The sequence below is a fragment of the Sus scrofa genome, chromosome 11, assembly GCF_054392235.1.
Source record: "Sus scrofa isolate SSC_HxYL_T2T_F1_AM1 chromosome 11, Sscrofa_HxYL_maternal_Yorkshire_Landrace_v2.0, whole genome shotgun sequence".
In the NCBI taxonomy this organism is placed as follows: domain Eukaryota; kingdom Metazoa; phylum Chordata; class Mammalia; order Artiodactyla; family Suidae; genus Sus; species Sus scrofa.
In genome coordinates this window covers 1,040,143-1,060,365 of record NC_139393.1, presented here as the reverse complement: position 1 = coordinate 1,060,365, position 20,223 = coordinate 1,040,143, and the positions used below count along the sequence as shown (strand labels likewise).

Here is a 20,223-nt window from a genome sequence, read left to right as displayed (position 1 = left end):
CAGGACCAAGCCAAGCAGGGCTGAAGCCAAGTTCTCAGGGTACGGTGTTGTGCGAGTCAGTGGCCTAGATAGGGACCTGCCTTCTCCGAACGGCTGTCTTTGGTCTGGGACTGCCCTGGCGTTTCAGAATCTCCTGACTAAACCCCAGAGCTCGCTCGGGGCGTCTTTCTCCATGCACGGATGCCAAACGATTGTTGTTGGGGCGGATACATGCAAAGGATTCTTATGCGGCCACCTTGCTGCTACTGCTTTCAATCTTTATTTTTTATTTTATTGCTTTTTAGGAATGCACTTGTGGCACATGGAAGTTCGCAGGCTAGGGGTCCAAGCAGAGCTGCAGCTGCCGACCTACACCACAGCCACAGCAACATGGGATCCAAGCCGCATCTTCGATCTACACCACAGGTCACAGCAATGCTGGGTCCCCGCTGCACGAGGCCAGGGGTTGAACCCGCAGCCTCCTGGATACAAGTCGGATTCGTTTCCGCTGAGCCACAACAGGAACCCCTCTTAATTTTTACTTTTAAGAAGAGATTCTTCCTGACAGCCACACAAAAGGGTCTGAGAGCCATAAATAATTTTGCATCTGCTTTTGCCAAATCAATGTTTTAAAACAGTATAAAAGGATACAGACTAATCAATGTAATGTCTGGAAGCAGATTTTCTTTTAGGTAGGAATTAAGGCAAAAACGATAATCTTTATGGGAAACATGCCACTTGGGGCTTTTGGGTGAAACCTCAGGAGTTTGTCGTGCCTAATATCATAAATATTTTTACTTGTAAAATCTTGAGATGTGAGAGCTCTTTTTGAAATGCTATCAATAATTTCCAAGCTTAAATAATCTATTCTAAAATGCTTTTTCAACACTGTCTCCTACGAAAGTAGGAGTAAGAAAGACCATACCTCACTTTCTTTTTCTGGATGTTTTTCAACCCACATCCTTGAAAGACACGCATCGAGCAAACCGATGCGGAGAGAAAATCCACTGCTGTCCAGGGAGCTACCTTCGACCGTGCTAATTACAGCTTTGCAATCCGTTCTCTACAAAACAAATAACCATGACGACAGAGTAAGTAATGGGATGATACCACATCACCAGCAGCAAACTCTTGCATGGTGATCATAACCCCATCAAGACTCACCAAGGCAGCAGTAAATCCCAGTTCTGACCTGTAGCTTTTACAAGTGTGACCATTAGCATGTCAGTTACCTGCCTGCAATTCTAAAGTCGATACAAACAATCAAATCTAGCTAGTTTGAGACCGTCTTAAGCCCTGGATCCCAAGATGATAAATCTGTGTGTTCTGTTACCTGGATACAGCCGAAAGAGCACCAGAGAATCATTCGATTCAACAGGAATCTCAGAATGATACTTTTTTATTTATTTATTTATTTATTTATTTTTTGTCTTTTTGCTATTTCTTTGGGCCGCTCCCGCGGCATGTGGAGAATCCCAGGCTAGGGGTCGAATCGGAGCTGTAGCCACCGGCCTACGCAACGGGAACTCCGTTACTTTATTTTTAAATTGTATTTTCATAGACAGCAAACAACTTGAAGACATGAAGAGAAGCTTTAAACAAACAAGGTGCTGTGACAGAGTCCTGGGCTTGCCCTCTGCAGTGGGACTCCACAGCTTCTCCTGTCAGGAGGCTGTGTCTGTTTCTTTGCCCTTGAATCTGGAATTGGCCATGGGATCTCCTTTGGCCAATGGGACATTGGCAGACGGAAGGCAAGCAGAGCTTCAAGAAGCATTTGTGGAATAGGTCTGGCTCATCACTGTTGCTGCTGAACACCTGAGCTGACCTGCTGAGCACCTGAGATAACCTGCTGGCTGATGAAAGACACAGGGCTGCCACCCCCAGCTGACACCAGGCCACCAGCCAGGTATGTGAATGAGACTGTTCTAGACCTTCCTGGCCCAGCCCAGCCAGCCCATCCCACCACTGCCCCGCCGACCTACAAAACTGTGAGAAATAGCACATGCTTGTTGCTTTTTTTTTGGTCTTTTTGCCATTTCTTGGGCCGCTCTCGCGGCATATGGAGGTTCCCAGGCTAGGGGTCGAATCGGAGCTGTAGCCACTGGCCTGTGCCAGAGCCACAGCAACGCGGGATCCGAGCCGCGTCTGCGACCTACACCACAGCTCACGGCAACGCCGGATCTTTAACCCACTGAGCAAGGGCAGGGACCGAACCCACAACCTCATGGTTCCTAGTCGGATTCGTTAACCACTGCGCCACGACGGGAACTCCGATTGTTGCTTTAAACCACAGAGTGTTGGGATTGTTTGTTAAACAGCAAACGCTGTCTGATGCGGAGGGCTTTCTGTTTAGGAAGGATTATTTACATGTGCTGAACGCCACTTCCTAGCAAAATCCTAAAACGCGCTATAATGAAACGGAAGCAATAAAAGGGGCACAAACCATGAAGACACTGAGAAGAGGGGCAAAGACAAAAGCAGACAAGAGACGTCAACGGATTTTAGGATGGTGGAAAGTGGACAGAGGTGTGGTAAGGGATTCGGCCAGAGTGGAGGAAGCCCCCCGCCCTGGGCCACAGCAATGAGCCCCCGGGGCTGCAGCCACCTGGGAAGGCACACCTGGGAGGCCCCAGATGCTGCGGAAACCAGCCGTACCGGTGACCAGATGCCCTGAGCTGTCAGAGCCCCACGCCCCTCCCTGCCCTGGGTGGCAAGCAGGTAGCACCCTGTTCTCTCACTAACGGAAACTGAGGATTTATTACTTAGATTCAACCAAACAGAATCCAGACTCGGGAGCCCTAGGAATTATGAAGCACAGAAGTACAGGGCTGCACAGGGTTACGACGGGAAAGTGGCTTCCTAAGGCGTGGGACCCTTTGTGTCCTCCCTGGTGACAGCTCAAGGGTTGTCAACAGCCACACAGGGGCTGAAACACCACCACGACACCCAAAGAGCCGGCCAGCTGCCAGTGGCCTTGGTCCACTCGCTCTGCTCACCTCCAAGCACCGCACTGGCTTCTGTGTCCCAACTGAAGAGGATCACAGAGAGAGCCAGACATTTGAGGAAACGTCTCTAACAAAACACGGAACCCAAACAAACCAAAAGCCAGGAAAAAAGCACTCAAAAAAAGGAGCCACCAGACGAGAAAGAGAGGGAAAAAACATATTTTCAGAGAGACAAGAGAGGATAAGGCATCCATGAAACACAAAGATGATATAAAAAAGGAATATTTATAGAACAGAAGAGAGCCCTTCCCCAAAAAACGAAAACTAAAATTAAAATTTCAGTAAAAGGATAGGAATTTTAAAGTGAGAAAATCACCCAGAAAGTAGTATAAAAAGACCACAAAATGGGCAATAGGAGAAAAAAGGTAGGAGAACAAGGGGCTCGATCCAGGGCGCCCTGACCGGAGGCACTGGAGGTAAACACAGGGACACCTATTTTTATAACATAAGAAAACTCCCCAGAACCGAAGGCCCCAAATTGCATACGATGAACGAACATCACGTTCCTATGCGAGTTCAGAACACCAGGGACAGAGAGAAGATCTGAAATGCTTGCAGGACTTAAAAACAAAGCAACACAGGAGTTCCCGTTGTGGGGAAGTGGTTAACGAATCCAACTAGGAACCATGAGGTTCTGGGTTCGATCCCTGCCCTTGCTCAGTGGGTTAAGGATCCGGCGTTGTCGTGAGCTGTGGTGTAAGTTGCAGATGCGGCTCGGATCCCGCGTTGTTATGGCTGTGGTGTAAGCCGGCAGCTGTAGCTCCAATTTGACCCCTAGCCTGGGAACCTCCGTATGCCGTGGGAGCAGCCCTAGAAAAGGCAAAATGACCAAAAAATTAAATTAAAATAAAATGAAATAAAGATCTGGCACCGTCACCCCTGCGGCTTAGGTGGCAACTCTGGATCACATCTGATCCCTGACCCAGGAATTCCACATGCTCCGGGGCCAAAAAAAAAAGGAACCAGCAGTAAAAAAGGTATCACCTAACACTTTGGAAGCCTGGAGAAAGGAGCTAAACTATGTAAAGTGGCTCACCATCTCTGGACACGCGTCTGGGGAGAGGCAGGCTGGATCCAGTGGCTCCTCCTTGTTAGAAGCCATCATTAGTTTTATTTAACCTTTAAACCGTGTGCATGTCTTGCTTTGGTAAAATAAAATTAATGTTGAAATAGGTGTCCCTAAGAAGTGGAAGCAAAGACTTACTAACCTTTTGTCTCAGTTGGTGGGTGTCACTGGAGATGAATTCAATCAGGTGTGGCATCTCAATAGACAGAGTCAGAGAAAAGCTACCAAAAATGAGGAGAAAGCTGGCTTAGTCTATTATCTTCAATGTTAAACAACCACTTGCACTTCTTTTATGTAATTTTAAATGAACATTTAAACTGTAACAGCAACGTTCATTGAATAATTAGCCAACACTTTTCTATTTTAGGTACTAACCTTTGCTGTGTTCCTATTTCCTTTATACAAATCTTCTTGACCGTATCCTGTTGAAAGAAAAATATACACGCATAACTAAGCAGGTGCTAAGTTTCACCAGGAGACTCCAAGCCAAGTCAATGTCACCGAAGCCACAACCTGCAAGCAGCAACAGACAGCTGGTCTCACACTGGACTCTGTCACGAGCATCTGCTCACGATGGACAGTAACTGCTAAGACGCAACTGATATGAGGGCTGATTGATTACCAGTTTCACAGAGGGTTCAGCTATGCATGGGTCTACACACACACACACACACACACACACACACACACACTTTTTGCAGCAAAGGAGCCTGTCTGGAAGGACAGAAGTCAGAGTGTTACCCAGTAGCTTTGGTTACCATCTCTGGCAACAGAATCAAGGATGGTTTAAATTTTCCTCTTTGGCTTATCTGCATTCTTTACGTGTATCTAACAGTTCTTCATAACGAGCACATAGTACAGAGACAACATTTTAAGAGACTGAACAGAATAAAAGCAGGACGCCGGAGTTCTTGCTGTGGCTCAGTGGGTTAAGTGCCCAGCATAATGTCCATGAGGATGTGGGTTCCATCCCTGGCCTCGCTCAGTGGGTGAAGTTTCCCACATTGCTGTGGCTGTGGTGGAGGCCTGCAGCGGCAGCTCTGATTTGACCCCGAGCCAGGGAACTTTCATATGCCACAGGTGTGACTGTAAAAAATTTAAAAATAAAATTAAACCCCAAAAAAGGACATCATTGAGCAGATCTGTGTGTATTCTCTTCATTTCACAGACATTCCATGTACTGAAATACATAAATGCCAGTAAAATTGGCTTTATGCCGAAAAGATTATATTATTTTCGATATTGGCTCTTCTCTATACAAAAATCACAGAAAAAAATCTTCTTTCAATGCCATCTGTCTCATACGAACCTGAGTGTTTTCATTCACAGCTCTGTCCTGCTGCCAGGGGGCCACGGTGGCCGGCAGGAAGAAGGCAGCGCAGGCACCTTGCAGGCTGAGCTCCGTGATGTAGGTGATTTTGATCAGGACCTTAGCCTTAGGGGGTAAGTTGCCAACACTGACGGTGAAAATGTCCTGAAAGAGAAACAAATCACCGAGCTTGTGACGCGAAAGCCCATCCAGTCTAAACCGGTCCATCCCTGCCCTCACGTAAAAGACCTGAATTACAGCTACAGTCCACAGGACCAGCACCGCTTGTGCCGAGGACAACCCAGGGCCCTTCCCCAGCGGTGGGGACGGTGTGGCACCTACAGGGCGCTGGGAGAGCAGGCCCTTGGCGGCAGGACTCGGCCACGGGGCTGCCCGCCTGGCCCCTTGGGAGACGCAGCCTGTGGCCTGTGCGGCCCCCAACCAGCAGCTTCCACCAGAGGCTGTGGGGCTGGACCCCTTTTCACCAAGCTTGGCCCTCACTTCACGCTCTTGTCTTGTAGAAAATTCATCATTTTATTTTTCAGAGAAAGTATTTTGTTTTCTTTTAGTGGGTATGGATGACCACTGAGTAAGGAAATAACTCCATGACCAGCTAGGTCAGAAAAAGAGAGACTGGAGTTCCTTCTATGGCTCAGTGGGTTAAGAACCCCATTAGTGTCCATGATGATGTGGGTTCGCTCTCTGGCCTCTCTCAGTGGGTCGAGGGTCCGGTGTTGCTGCAAACTCTGGAGTAGGTCACAGAGGTGGCTCAGATCTGGTGTGGCTGTGGCATAGACTGGTGGCTCTGGCTCCGATTCGATCCCTAGCCTGGGAACTTCCATACGCTGTGGGTGCGGCCCTAAAAAGACCAGGAAAAAAAAAGGAAGAAAGAAAATACAAAAAAAAAAAAAAAGAGAGAGAGAGAGAGATTGGATATACTTTTCTGAACCTACACAAAGGACCTCTTGACACTCCCAGGCACATCCCCTGTTCTACTCAAGATGCTGCGGTGAACACTCAGTGTGTTTGGCTTAGGGCTGTGTCACGTTATGATTGACACAGGTGAAGGGACCCCGAGGGCACCCTGGGCAGGGTGGGCAAGCAACGTGGAGAAGATTACTGTACAGACACCAGGGCTCGCCCTTCAGAGACTTGAATGAGAGCCTGGGCTTCCTTTAGAGATGCCACCTAGGAGTGTGGGTGGCGGTTCTGTGGTGGGATCTGAAGAAATGCACGATGTCCAGCCAGACAATCTACAAAATCCTAAGCTGTCTTGAACCCGTCAGAGAGGGTGAAGGCCTAATGGGCGAAGGTCCAGTCCTACCGGTGCATCCTGGTCCATCAGGTATGCGCCGTGACCTTGACTGACTGCCGCTCCGTACTCGCGGTGGGCTGCTTCCTTCTCCTTCACCTGGAAGAGAGGTTTCAGAGCAGTCATCATGTGAATAGTGATTTCAGAGTTTCACAAGGGAAATGTCATTGGCATGATTAAAATCCAGGCAAAAGCAGAAAACCAAGTATCTAAGAGGGATGCTAACTGAGTTATCGAAGAGGGATCACAGGGGACTTCCTGTTGTGGCTTAGCGGCAAGGAACCCAGCTAGTGTCCCTGAGGACTCAGGTTCCATCCCTGGCCTCACTCAGTGGGTTAAGGATCCATCATTCAGTGAGCTGTGGTGTAGGTCGCAGACAAGGCTCGGGTCTGGCGTTGCTGTGGCTGCAGTGTAGGCAGGCAGCTGCAGCTCCAGTTGACCCCGAGCCTGGGAACTTCCATATGCCTCAGGTTCGGCCCTAAAAGAAAAAAAAAAAAAAAAAAAAAGACAAACAACCAACTAAATAAATTAAAACAAAAAATAAAGTGATCATAAAAATGTAGTTATCTAATAAGACTTTGAATCAGAAAAGGCCAAGTGGAGAGAATTCTCTTTAAATGGTGGACCAGGAATTCCGGTTGTGGCTCAGTGCTAATGAACCTGACTAGTATCCATGAAGATGTGGGTTCAATCCCAGGCCTTCCTTGTTCAGTGAGTTAAGGATCCAAGCTTCAGCATAGGTCACAGACGAGGCTCAGATCTGGCATTGCTGTGGCTGTGGTATAGGCTGGCAGTTGCAGCTGTGATTCAACCCCTAGCCCGGGAACTTCCATATGCCACAGGTGTGGCCCTAAAAAGCAAAAAAAAAAAAAAAAAAAAAAAGTTGGGACCAAAATATTTCAAGGTCAATAGTGAAAAAAATATAGCTGTGAACTAATCCTTCGAAAAAACAAAAAAATGAATCAAACTTTGTCTTTCTTTTCTCTTTCCCTCTCCCCCGCTCCCCCCCGCCAAGTCTTTCTTTCCTTTTCTTTTCTTTTTTTTTTTTTTTTTTTTTTTTTTGCCACAGTGCAGTATATGGAGTTCCTGGGCCAGGGTTGAATCTGGGCCAGAGCTGTGTCCTACACCACAGCTGCACCCCTCCTGCTGCAGAGACACCACTGATGCCGTTGCTGCCACAGCAGGAACTCCAATTGTCATTCCTTTGTGTACAATCTTTTTTAAAAGGTTACAACAGCCTTCACTTCAGTGTGACTTTTTTTTGTTTTTGTTTTTTTTACTTTTTTGGCCGTGTCTTCGGCATGTGCAAGTTCCAGGGCCAGGGATCAAACCCAAGCCACAGCAGTGACAATGCCGGATCCTTAACATGTTGAGCCACCAGGGAACGGCCAGTTTCACTTTTCGAGCAGGGTACAGAGGATCCGTTTTTGCAGAAGTATACTAGGGCTTCACCAATTTTCCATCGTGTCTCTCAACCTTTCGATGTTGGACTCACTCTTTGCTGGAGTGCCCAGTGCCCAGGCAGGGAACGGACCAGGCACAGATGGATGAGGACTGGACAGGTACGAACAGAAACTGATCAGCTGGGGAAGGGTGTCAGAGGGGGGCTGACCTGTGAGCGCTTGATCTGGGTTTATGATCAGGCTGCTACTCAGCCCTGCAGCCAAGGGAATCAGATAAGGCAGAGCTGGGAAGCAGGAGACACGCTGAGGGCTGTGGTCGGGCCAGGGGTCCCCTTACCTCTCCCACAATGTGCTTCCCGTTGATGAACGCTTCGAAACCGCACACCGCCGCCTTGTCGTCCAGGGGAAAAACGTATTTTGCCTCAATGGGCACAGGACTTTGGTTTGTGTATGTTTGAAAAACAATGACCTGAAGAAGGAAAAAGCCCATATGTAGCCAATGAAACCCATGGAAAAGCGTCTGCAGAGACAACTACTACAGGAAACTGTCCCGTGGTCCCAGAGTCTGACCTCCATCCATTTCAGTCTTGGATGTCACAGTGGGCATCAAAAGGAAACGATTTTAGATAATGAGGAGCAGGGATTTTTATCACGGTTTAGAGCAGAAACTAAAACACGGCACACAGTTTTAATATCTCCCAGTTCCTCCTTCAAATGAAACCACTGTCTGAGTTACTGAACAGCAAACGTTAAACTCACTCCAAGAAGTCCAAAGCGGGCCATGAACGGGCAAGGCCCCTGCTTCTGGGCCTGCTGGACACTCACCGTCAGTCTCCAGGCCAGCCGTCCAACCCCAGATGAGCGGAAAATTCACTGCTAAATCATGAGTTATTTGGGGTCAAACTTCCCCATGGAAAAAGCCCCATCAGGACTGAAATATCAAATGGTGTCCACTCTAGGGCACTACTCAGAGACATCGCCTCTCCTGGTGCAGCATCATGACTCGTTTGCACTCAGGCCCTCAATTCTTTACGTGGCACAGCCACCACCCACCGGCAGGCATTGTTATCTCATCTTACACAGAGAAAACTGAGGCACAACCAGTTAAGGAACTTTGGAAGGTCACAGCTAGAGGAGGAGCAAATATTCCAAGCTAAGCCTTCGAAGCTGCAAAAGCTCTGCTCTCCAGTCCCCGTGGGGGGTCCTACAGCTCAGCGCCAGGAGCCGCGAGGATGTTGGGAGGTCAGCTTCCTAGTCCCAACATCCACCCAGCAAAGCGCTCCTGGTGGAGTCTGGGTGGAGAGGCGGTAACCCGGCTGTGACAGCGGGGCTCAGGCTGCAGACACACCGGACAGGGTGTCCGTCTGTCTCCCCGCCCCCACCCCTTTCCCCAGGAAGGTGACCACCACAATTAGCCTGATTTCTGGCTGAAGGGACCCGAACACAGTGCTGGGCCCAGGTGTTCGAGGAGACTTCACGTTGCTCCAGGCGGTTTCAGGGTGAGCAGCCAGTGAGGTCAGATCTTGGGCGATGGGTTCAGTGTTAAGAGAAGTGCCTGCTCGCCAAGCTCCACCACCCCGTCTGGAGCCACCTTGGCTGAAGTAGCTGCAGCCTCCAGCCAGGCGGGCACCTGCGGCCACGCCTCCAGAACCCGCCCGCGGTTCTGCGACGTTCCCTCCCCCAAAGCCCTCGAAATTTCCTAGGTCATGTTCTTAAACAAAAAAAAAGTTCGGTCCGACATGGGTTTATGTTACTGAGGTGACGCACTTTTAGACAGCAGCCTCGGATGGGAGCTGGTTGCCGGCGGCCAGGAGGGCTGCAACTTTCAGCGCCACCACCGCCTGGGGTGGGGGACACCGGGGCGGGGCGGGGACTGAGTTCAGACCCCCGTGGCCCGGGATTTAATCCATCACCCTGCGTCATGAAGCCTCTAACGAGCGGCCGAGGAGGGGGTCAGGGAGCTTCCAGGGCCAGGCGGAGCGGTGCCTGGAGGGGCCAGGAAGCTCCGCTCACCCCCCAGCCGCCCTCTGCGGCTCGTCTAACCGGCCGCTCTGCATTGCAGCCTCTAGAGTAAAGCACCGGAGCGGGTGAGCAGGGGTCTCTGGGTTCTGTGAGCCGCTCCTGCAAAGACTCTTACCTAGAGCTGCTCAGTAGCAGCACAGGTGACCACGGGCACCCGGGAGGGGGCGGGGCAGGGAGAAGAGCAGCCCCGTGGGCGGGGCCCTTGGCCTCAGGGATCTGACCGGTGCCAGTGCGGCGTCGGGACTGGGCTCCCAGCTCGCTCGGTGGTGTGAACACACACGCGCACGCACGCACGCACGCACCCGCGCGCAACGCCCTCCCAGGATCCTCAGTTGCTGGGTTTTTTGCTTCTGGCTGCACCCGCAGCATGTGGAAGTTCCTGGGCCAAGGATGGAATCTGAGCCGCCCCTGCGCCAATACCAGACCCTTTAACCCACTGCGCGGGGCAGGGATTGACACACAGTCTTTCTCTCTTGCTCTGGCTCACACACAGGCTATGATTCCTCACAACTTTGGGGGGTGTTTTGGCCTGTGAGCCAGCGGAACTCCTGACGTCTTACATTTTAGAAGAAGAGGAAGTCCCCACGTGGCTCAGTGGGTTAAGGATCCCTGGCTGGGGAACTTACACCTGCCACGGATGTGGCCAAATAAGGACATAAATGAAGGGAAGACAGAAGCAAATGCTCTGACCCCGCTTCTCTTCAGCTCCAGCCACAGTGGCCCTGGCTGCCTGCACACTCCTACCTCTGGACCTCCGCACCTGCTGTTCCCGCAGCCTGGATGAGCTCCCCCAGGTGCCCACGCTGCAGCAGCCCCCACCTCCTACACACTGTCCTCAGATGTCACCTTCTCAGGGAGGCCTGCCTTGGCCATCCTGTTCCCAAGTTCAAACCCCCTCCCTTCTGCTCTGGTTCTCTTCTCCGGCACCCACAACCCAGCTAGACCCTCTGGGCCTCCTCAGAATAGACCCCTACCCATGTCCTCTGCCTGCCTTTTTTCTGCAGAAAAACTTTCGTTTAAAAAAAAACAAAAACAAACTTAAGAGAGGTGAGAAAATGCAGAGAAAGGAACACAGTCAAGGACAAAATCCTCCTGCCTAAGCCATTCAACAAAGTCAAGGACCTTTAGCTCCTCCTCAAGGACTGTAGATAATATTCTGCACCGTGTCCCCTGAGCTGTTTTGCAGCTACGGAAACCCCACCAGGTGGAAGAAGTTCCCTGCGTGCTGCCCACAAGCACAGAGGCCCCAGACAGGGCGGAAGCAGATGGAAGACACGGACCCCCAGCGACCTCACCACCAACCAATCAGAGGGCCGTGCAGGAGCGGATTACGCCCTGCTCCTCCAACCCTGGGAGACTCCTCTCCACCCCGCTTTGTGGGCGGAGGAACACACAGTTCCGAGGGCACGAGTCTGCTGAGGCCCCCCCTTGCCCGGCAAAGCAATAAAAACATTCTCTTCTACTTCACCCAGAACTCTCTCCATGATTCCATTCGGTGCCGGTGTAGAGAGGCCGAGTTTGGGCAACACCCCCACCGTCATCTCACCTATTATGCGTTTTATTTAGTTACCAGGTGCATCACCCAGTTCTGCTCCTGGGGGCAGAACCCTCCTGTCGTTCCCTGCAAGAGACCTAGAGCCTGAAACAGTCCCTGGTGTGCAGGAGGCACTCGATGAGAAAACGACTTTTAGAAAAGCACATGCCGGAGTTTGCGTCGTGGCGCAGGGGTTACGGAATCCGACTGGGAACCCTGAGGTTGCGGGTTCGATCCCTGGCCTTGCTCTCAGTGGGTTAACGATCTGGGATTGGCATGAGCTGTGGTGTAGGTCAGAGACTCGGCTCGGATCCCGAGTTGCTGTGGCTCTGGTGTAAGCAGGCAGCTGTAGCTCTGATTCGACCCCTAGCTCGGGAACCTCCATATGCCGTGGGAGTGGCCCTAGAAAAGAAAGAAAAGCCTGTGTTTTGCGTGCGTCATGCAAGTGGAATCCAGTTCTCATGTATGATTTCCATGCATGGAGTAGCAAAGTGAGCATACCTGGGCTACAAAGTCTATGATTTTCCCCTTGATATGAACATCCTCCAGGGGAACTGAATTCCCAGACGGGTCCTGGAGGCCAGCCTTGACATGGCCGAGCGGGTCGGTGTCCGGTAACTGGAGATCTGCGGATTAGAAACGGTAACGTTGGCTTTGAAACCATCTCTGCACTGGCTAGTCTGGTTCTCTTCATTTTTATTCCTTCTCCTTCCTTTCACATGTTACATGTAAGGAAAAATGGACAAACAGCATTGTAGGAGTTTCAGCAGCCAGCTCTGCAAGGTAAAGCCACATGAGAAAGTGAGGGCCGTGTCTCACTCTGTCTTCACAACCTACCGACTCTGAGGAGTCCCCCTGAAAACTCAGGGCCCCGCTAGCCTGGAAAGACACACAGCAGGAACACAAAGGTCTCGAGGTGCATATGCACCCAGCTTTCGGAGTCCCCGGTTGGGCACGGCACCCCAGAAGGACACAGGAGCAGCAGGGGGCCCCACAGACCCTCCTCCCACTGAGAAAGTTCACCAGGGGACCCGTGGTGCCAACGTGCAGACAGGGTAGAGACGCAAACACACACTCTCTTCCCGAGGAAAAACGGGAGTCATCGTCCTGTACGTGGAGCCGCACACGTCTGATAAAAAATAATCTGATCACGGTTTAAAGCGCATTTTTCAATGCTGTCGGTTAATAATACTATACTCGTTTGGGCTTAGGCGTTTCTGAATCGGTCACCCCCTCCTGTGTGTGTCCTACTAACACACAAGCCACACATGGCGATCTTGGGTTCCCTTCACTTAATGCAGATGCCGACCTCATTCCCACAGGGAGAAGCTGGGCTCAGAAGGGTTAGGCAGTTTGTCTGAGGTTGCACAGCCCAGGAAGGGGCAAGTTGACACTCAAGCCCAAGCTTCCTAATTTGAGACCGTGTCACCAGCCCTCACTGTACCTTCGCACCTCGATGTCCGAAATTGGTTCGCTGGTTGCCCTGAGGCAGATGGGAGTCACCTAACCTCTCTCAAGCACCCCGGATTTTATTTTTCCAAAATAAAAAGGAAATGAAGTATTTAGGTAAGAGGGCATGGAGTCACCAAATATGAATATAAAAGTCACTGAAAATACAATGTTTGAGTTCTATAGACATCACATAAAACAGCATCCAAAAAAACCATCTTACCTTCAACCTTTGAAAAATGTGAAATCTCAGGTGTGTGTTCCTCTAATTCCATATTATCACCAGGATGAAAGTCCTTTATTTCATCTCCAGGTATACAAAATTTAATAACATATTTCATTTTAACCTGATTGGTTTTATATACGACAAACTCATCATCCTATAGAGCAAACAGAAATCAATAGGTTGGGGAAAAAAACCCTTTGTTAGAAACTGTTTTCATAAAAGCAGAACTTCATGTTTGTTAATTTAGAAAATGTTGAATTCAGACAGTGAAAATACAGTGATTATTTATTTATTTATTTTTTGGTCATTTCGCCTTTTTGGGGCCGCTCCCGTGGCATATGGAGGTTCCCAGGCTAGGGGTCGAACTGGAGCTGTAGCCACCAGCCTACACCACAGCCACAGCAACTTGGGATCCGAGCTGTGTCTGCGACCTACACCCCAGCTCACAGCAACGCCAGATCCCTAACCCACTGAGCGAGGCCAGGGATCGAACCCGCAACTTCATGGTTCCTAGTCAGATTCGTTAACCACTGAGCCACGATGGGAACTCCCTACAGTAGTTATTTAAACTTAAAAGGATTTTATAAAAACAGGAGCCTCTCCGCCTGTCTCCAGCGCTAGGTACCTCAAAGTCCGAGGTGACGCTGGCTGTCCCTCGAACCCCGTGGATGCTGTCGTAACCCGGCGGGGCTTCCGTCAAGGACAAGTCTTTCTCGTGCAAGTCCACGCACTTGCCCAGCGCCACATCACAGACCACCAGCAGCCGGGTGCCGTCCGTGGCTCCTGGGCTCGAGTACTTGATACTTGTGCTGCGATAGAAAGGACAGAAGCACGGGTTTATTCCTCTTGACAGCTACGGGGCCATGATGTTTAATTGTATGTGCAGGAAGACGGGTATTCAAAAGCCTCTGCTGCAAGAATAACCAAATCCTACTGTTCCTGAAGTATCTCTGATGGTTCCTTTTAGACTTTGTGATTCACTCATTCGTTTGCCACGTCAGCATAGCAAAAGCACGGACCCCGCCCTCTGCTGCGCTCGGCAGCGCTCAGAGGGCCTCGTTCGCAGAGAGAGATGAGCGCCTGTTCCCCAGGTTTTACCAGCTGCCGGAACACACAGAGCGAGGACAGAGAAGGAATGAACCCACCTTATTAAGACGAAGCACGAGGAGTTCCCGTTGGGGCCCAGTGGTAATGAATCCAACTAGTATTCATGAGGATGTGGGTTTTGTCCGTGGCCTTGATCCGTGGGCTAAGATCCTGTGTAACTGGCTGTGGTGCAGGCCAGCAGCTGCAGCTCCAATTCAACCCCTAGCCTGGGAACCTCCATGTGCCACCAATGCAGCCCTAAAAAGACAAAAAAAAAAAAAAAAAAAAAAAAAAAGGCAAAGCAGTAAAGCTCAGAAAGAACACTAAAAAGAACATTAAAAGTCAAATGCGAAAGAACGGGTCAAGGGACAGACAGCCCTGAGTTCTCACCAAGCCTTCTGGATTTAAGTGGAAAAACAAAATGCCGAGTGACGCCCAAAGGAGAGTCTGTTTAACTTTCTTTAGAAAGAGTGGCCTTAACAAAGCACCGTGCTGGGGACATGCCTCTAAGGCCTGCACTTCTGTTTGCAATAATCAGTCCCCCCGATCTTCCCAGAAGCCCCTCTCCTGCAACTCATGCACACGGATCAACCCCTCCCCCTGCTCTCCCCCCCCTCCCTCCTTTCTCCTCAGGGACCCCCTCCCACAGCTTCCTTCCTCCTCAGTCACTAAAGACGTCCATTTGGCTTCACTCAAGGGAATGCCAGTTTACCTTTGGAAAAACATTTTAACACACAAAATTTTTTACCTTGGAATATTCCCTACATAGGGTAGAGCATTTATATCATAAATGTTACGTTTCAAGAAAAAGAATAAGACCCCCCATGGCAGCTACTGCTCAGTTTAGGAAACAGAGCGTCCGCATTCCCTGAGGACCCCCTCCTGGACTTTCAGGCACAGGATTTGTCTCCCTTTTCCAGTGTTAACACATGGCTACGGGTCCCCCAGAAACAGCGTTTGGAGTCCAGCAGTGTTTGCTGCAGCACTGGGGCTAAAGCGCGTCCGACGGACAGGTGCAGCTGTAGGGCCCTGATTTAACCTGCCACACGGCCGGGGCTCCACGCGGAACCACAGCAAAGTGTGCCATCGCCCCGTGAGGAGCACTCAGTCCCTCCTGTGTAGCTGCTGGTCTGTGCAGCGATTCTCAGCCCCGACCGCATTAGAATCACCCAGGGAGCAGAAGAGCTATTGGGACCCAAACCTCACCCCCTGAAGCCCCGATTTAGCAGATCCGGTGTGACATGAGCCCCAGCATCATCTGAATGCCCCCAGGTGGCTCTGTGTGCAGCCCAGACGGAGAACCTACCTCCCGGCTCATCCCCGAGCCACTGTCCACGGCGCGGGGAACGCCACACTCTTTCAAGAGTGTTTATTACCCATGTACGCTCTTCCCAAAGGCGCTGAGAGGTCAGATTGTTCGAGAGGCTCACCAGCGCCGAAAGATGCCTGACTTTGGGGCAATATGACAGGCGTGACAGGGTCCCGCTCTGGCTTGAGGTACATGTTCCTGATCACATCTTTTCAAATGTGCCCGCGTGTCACTCGTCTGCGGGAAGACGCCTACTCGTCTGCCTGTTTGCTCGTTGGGTTCTCTTGTTCTTATTCATTTGCAGGAACTCCTTAAACATTCCGGAAAATCATCCCCTGTCCTGGGCTGGACCCGTCCTTTTCCGGGCTCTGTGACCTTAGCACCACTAACTTAAGCCCCGTGACTGCATTCCCTTTGCACAGAACGTCGTCCCAACCCGAGATGGGAGGTGAGGCCGGGGGTCGCGCGGAGCACTCGGCCTGGTGCTCAGCGAGTTCAGTAAGCTGTGGCCACGAGGAGGGCAGATTTAGACATTAAGCAGGATGCTGAGATGCGCTGTGACCGCAGCACAGAGCCCACGAGTGACACATCGACTCTCGAGGCGGGAGGTGGTGTGTGGCAGAAGCAAGACTGCTGCCTCTGGAGAAAGACGAGGCCCCGTGTGGCCTTTCAGATCCGCTCCTGTCCCTTGGTGCTCTCATCTGTGCACACACCATCCCGCAACAAGAGGACGAGCTGCAGGGGTTCGATGTGGGGTAAAGCCTTGTAGGACTGTCACGTCACTCAGAGGATTTCAAATATAACTCCCCCAGTACCCACCGCAGGGCAGGCTCGGGTACCGAGAAAGCCGGCGGCCTGATCGGTCTGTCCCGGGGAGGAAAGGCAGAGAGAAACCCACAGCAGGCATCCATGATGTCGCCCTGACCTCGGGCCCATGCGACAGGAGTCAGGAAACGCTGTACCAACCTGAGGGAATCGCTGAAATATATTCCACTCCCGAGATTTCCAGCATCTGTCCTTTTCACGCCACGATCTTCAACTACTTTGGGCAGAAGCAACCCGCTGAAAAAGAACATAATGCCGTACTAGAAAGAGGGAGTCTTGCGTGGCAGCCTCATTGTCCCGGCTAAGACAGGTGCTGTTCCCGGACGTCCGCTCTGCGGAGTGTGCCCCACACAGAAAGACAAAGCCTGCATGACCTCGCTCGTGCGTGGAGTCTGAGAGTCAAGTTCATCCAGTCAGAGGGGAGAACGGGGGTTTCCGGGGGGGGGGATTAGGGGGCTTGGGGGGTCAAGGTTACAACTGTGGGATGATTACACTCTGGGGACGCGACGCACGGCCTGGTGACAACAGTTAATCATCTGGTATCATAAACTTGAAATGTGCTAAGATAGCAGATCCTGGGTTCTCACCGCAGGAAAAAAATAAAAGGTAAGTATGTGAGGTGGTAGATGTTGATGAACTTGGAGGAGTTCCCGTTGTGGCGCAGTGGTTAACGAATCCGACTAGGAACACCAGGTTGCGGGTTCAATCCCTGGCCTCGCTCAGTGGGTTAAGGATCCGGCGTTGTCGTGAGCTGTGGTGTAGGTCAAAGATGTGGCTCGATTCCCACGTTGCTGTGGCTCTGGCGTAGACGGGTGTCTACAGCTCCGATTGGACCCCTGGCCTGGGACCCTCCATATGCCGCGGGAGTGGCCCTAGAAAAGGAAAAAAGACAAAAAAAAAAAAAAAAGATGTTAATGAACTCGAGTGTGGATAGCGTTTCACAAAGTCTATGTGTATTAAATCACCACATTGTACAACCAAAAAATCATGTCATGGACTTCCCACCTGCTACAGTGGGTTAAGAGCCCTGGCCTTGCTCAAGCGTTAAAGATCCCATGTTGCTGTGGCTGTGGTGTAGGCTGGCAGCTGCAGCTCCGATTCAGCCCCTGGCTGAAGCGGCCTGGGTCACTGCAGAGGCACGGGTTCGATCCGTTAACAGGGAGTTAAAGGATCTGGCGTTGTCAGACCTGTGGCTCAGATTCAACACATGGAACTTCCCCCGTGGCCCACATCAGAGTCAGTAAGGCCTGGGAACTTACATATGTTGCAGGTGCGATCAAAACATTAAAAGAAAAAATGTTTAGGAGTTCCTGTCGTGGCTCATGAGGTTGCGGGTTCAATCCCTGGCCTTGCTCAGTGGGTTGAGGATCCAGCATTGCCGTGAGCTGTGGTGTAGGTTGCAGATGAGGCTCGGATCCCGTGTTGCTGTGGCTGTGGTGTAGGCCGGTAGCTACAGCTCTGATTCGACCCCTGGCCTGGGAACCTCCATGTGCCGTGGGAGCGGCCCTAGAAAAGGCAAAAAGACAAAAAAAAAAAAAAAAAAAGTTAAAAAAAATCATGCTGTAAACATAAATACATATAGAGTTTTTGTCAATCATACTTCAATAAAGTTGAGAAAAATATACCCACTAAAAGACAAGTAAATAATTAGCATGAAAATGAAAAGAAGAGCATATTTCTTCTTCTTTTTCTTTCTTTCTTTCTTTTTTTTTTTTTTTTTTTGCTTTTTAGGGCCGCATGTGCAGCATATGGAAGTTCCCAGGCCAGGGGCTGAATCAGAGCTGCAGCCGCAGGCCTGCCCCACAGCCACGGCAACACAGGATCTTTAACCCACTGAGCGAGGCCAGGGATCGAACTGCATCCTCAAGGATACTAGGTGGGTTCATTACCACTGAGCTACAATGGGAACTCCCAGAAAAGTGTATTTCAAAGTAATCCCACAGAAGGAATGCCAGGTGCCATTAAAATGGACCAAGCCAAGGTCATCCCTGTCTCGACCAGCCGAGGGCAGTTCCTCCTCCTTGGATCTCTGCCCCTGCAGGCTGAACCCCTGCAGTGCTCAGCAGAAGAGCCTTGACGCCGCCGAGGCTGACTGAGCGTCCTCTGCAGCTCCCCCCCAAGAACTCTCTGCCGTCCAGTTAAACCGTGCTAACTTCTGGGAAGGGGGGGCCGCACATGCCTGCCTTCTACAGGTTGAATTTTGCATTATGAAACAGAATTAATTTCATAAAACAGTTTTTGGGGATTTAGTCCTGCTTAATCTCTCCTACTCTAAGATTGTTCCTACACTTTTCTTTTAAATTTTGAAATAGGTGCTTAGCATGGAGTTTAAGTGTGAGGAATGAGGTAAGGATTCAACTTTATACTTTTTTCCAGACAATTATCCACTTATCTCAACATAAGGTGTTCAAAAAAAAAAAAAAAAAATTTGCTCCGCAGAGATAAAAGCTACCTTTGTCATATACTAAATTATCATGTTGCTGCATCTGTTCGTGGATTTGTGTTCTGCTGATTCGTCTATTTATTCACCACCTCCCTGTTTCACTCAGCAAAGCTTTAGAACATGTTTTTTAAAATTTCCTACACTTTTAATTTTTTCCCCATTTTTGGCGGACCCTCGGCATACAGAGCGCCCAGGTCGAGGATCAGATCCGAGCTGAGGTTGCGACCTCCACTGCAGCCTTGGCAATGCCATGTCCTTTAATCTAATGAGCTGGGCTGGGGGTCAAACCTGACTGCTGCTGGCGCTTCAGAGATGCTGCCGATCCCTGGTGCTACAGTGGGAACTCCTAAAATACATTTTAAATGTCGGACTGGTTAATCCTCCCTCATTCTTCTTCCCTTTCAGAATTACCCTGGTAAAGTCAAATTTTAAAAAAATATATGGGAGTTCCAGTCCTGGCTCAGTGACTGGGATCCATGAGGATGTGGGTTCGATCCCTGGCCTTGCTCGCTGGGTCGGGGATCTGGCGTTGCCCTAAGCTGTGGTGTAGGTTGCAGATGAGGCTTGGATCCCTAGTTGCTGTGGCTCTGGTGTAGGCCAGCAGCTGCAGCTCCGATTCCACCCCTATCCTCGGAAATTTAATATGCGGCGGGTATGACCATAAAAAGCCAAAAAAAAAAAAAAAAAAGTGATGTAGAAACAGCTTCTCAATTCCTGAAAAATATCTTATTCATCCACTGATTGTGACAGCGATAAACATAAATCAAAGAACCTGCACCCTTCTGATCAGCGCTCCCTTTAGCTCCTTCAAGAGAAGTGAAAGGTTTTTTGCAGATGGAGCTGAATTGTTTCTTTTTAAGCTTCTGAGTATGTATTTAATTAAAGATCCAGATTTAATCATATTTTCCCCCTGCTCCTTGTGACTTCAGTTTCAGCATCAATACTAAGAATTATTCAAAGCAAAGAGAAAATTAGAGCTATGTTTGAATAGATCAAGCACAGTATCTGGACACTCCAATTCCTAGACTGTCCCTAGATTAGAGACACAAAAGTGTCAGGAAGCAGAGAACCCCTGCCTTCACAGGAGACAGTCCTCAATAAAAAAGTCACATCCCTGCACCGCACTTTAAAACACATCCAATAGGGAGTTCCCGTCGCGGCGCAGCGGAAACAAATCCGACTAGGAACCATGAGGTTTCGGGTAAAATCCCTGGCCCCGTTCAGTGGGTTAAGGATCCTGTGTTGCTGTGGCTGT

The 20,223-nt window shown here is 50.2% G+C and overlaps 1 protein-coding gene and 1 long non-coding RNA gene across 6 annotated transcripts in view; one reads left to right on the top strand and one right to left on the bottom strand.

Moving 5' to 3' along the window:
• Nucleotides 1-20,223, bottom strand: part of PARP4 (poly(ADP-ribose) polymerase family member 4) — an 84,238-nt gene that overhangs the window by 33,237 nt on the left and 30,778 nt on the right. For all 5 annotated transcript variants that reach the window (XR_014818887.1, XR_014818888.1, XM_021066005.2 and 2 more), the window contains exons 12-21: nucleotides 16,667-16,762; nucleotides 13,931-14,114; nucleotides 13,303-13,459; nucleotides 12,132-12,256; nucleotides 8,412-8,543; nucleotides 6,684-6,770; nucleotides 5,360-5,524; nucleotides 4,426-4,472; nucleotides 4,193-4,271; nucleotides 905-1,042 (exon numbers count right to left, since the gene is read on the bottom strand). Coding sequence is in view for 3 of the 5 variants with exons in the window: in XM_021066005.2 (XP_020921664.2) it covers nucleotides 905-1,042; nucleotides 4,193-4,271; nucleotides 4,426-4,472; nucleotides 5,360-5,524; nucleotides 6,684-6,770; nucleotides 8,412-8,543; nucleotides 12,132-12,256; nucleotides 13,303-13,459; nucleotides 13,931-14,114; nucleotides 16,667-16,762 (1,210 nt within the window). In the remaining 2 variants the exon portion in view is untranslated. The remainder of the gene's footprint in view (nucleotides 1-904; nucleotides 1,043-4,192; nucleotides 4,272-4,425; nucleotides 4,473-5,359; nucleotides 5,525-6,683; nucleotides 6,771-8,411; nucleotides 8,544-12,131; nucleotides 12,257-13,302; nucleotides 13,460-13,930; nucleotides 14,115-16,666; nucleotides 16,763-20,223) is intronic.
• LOC146398448 (uncharacterized) lies at nucleotides 7,927-18,071 on the top strand. Its single transcript, XR_014818929.1, has 3 exons — nucleotides 7,927-13,649; nucleotides 17,407-17,885; nucleotides 17,934-18,071. It is a non-coding gene; the product is annotated as an uncharacterized LOC146398448 (long non-coding RNA).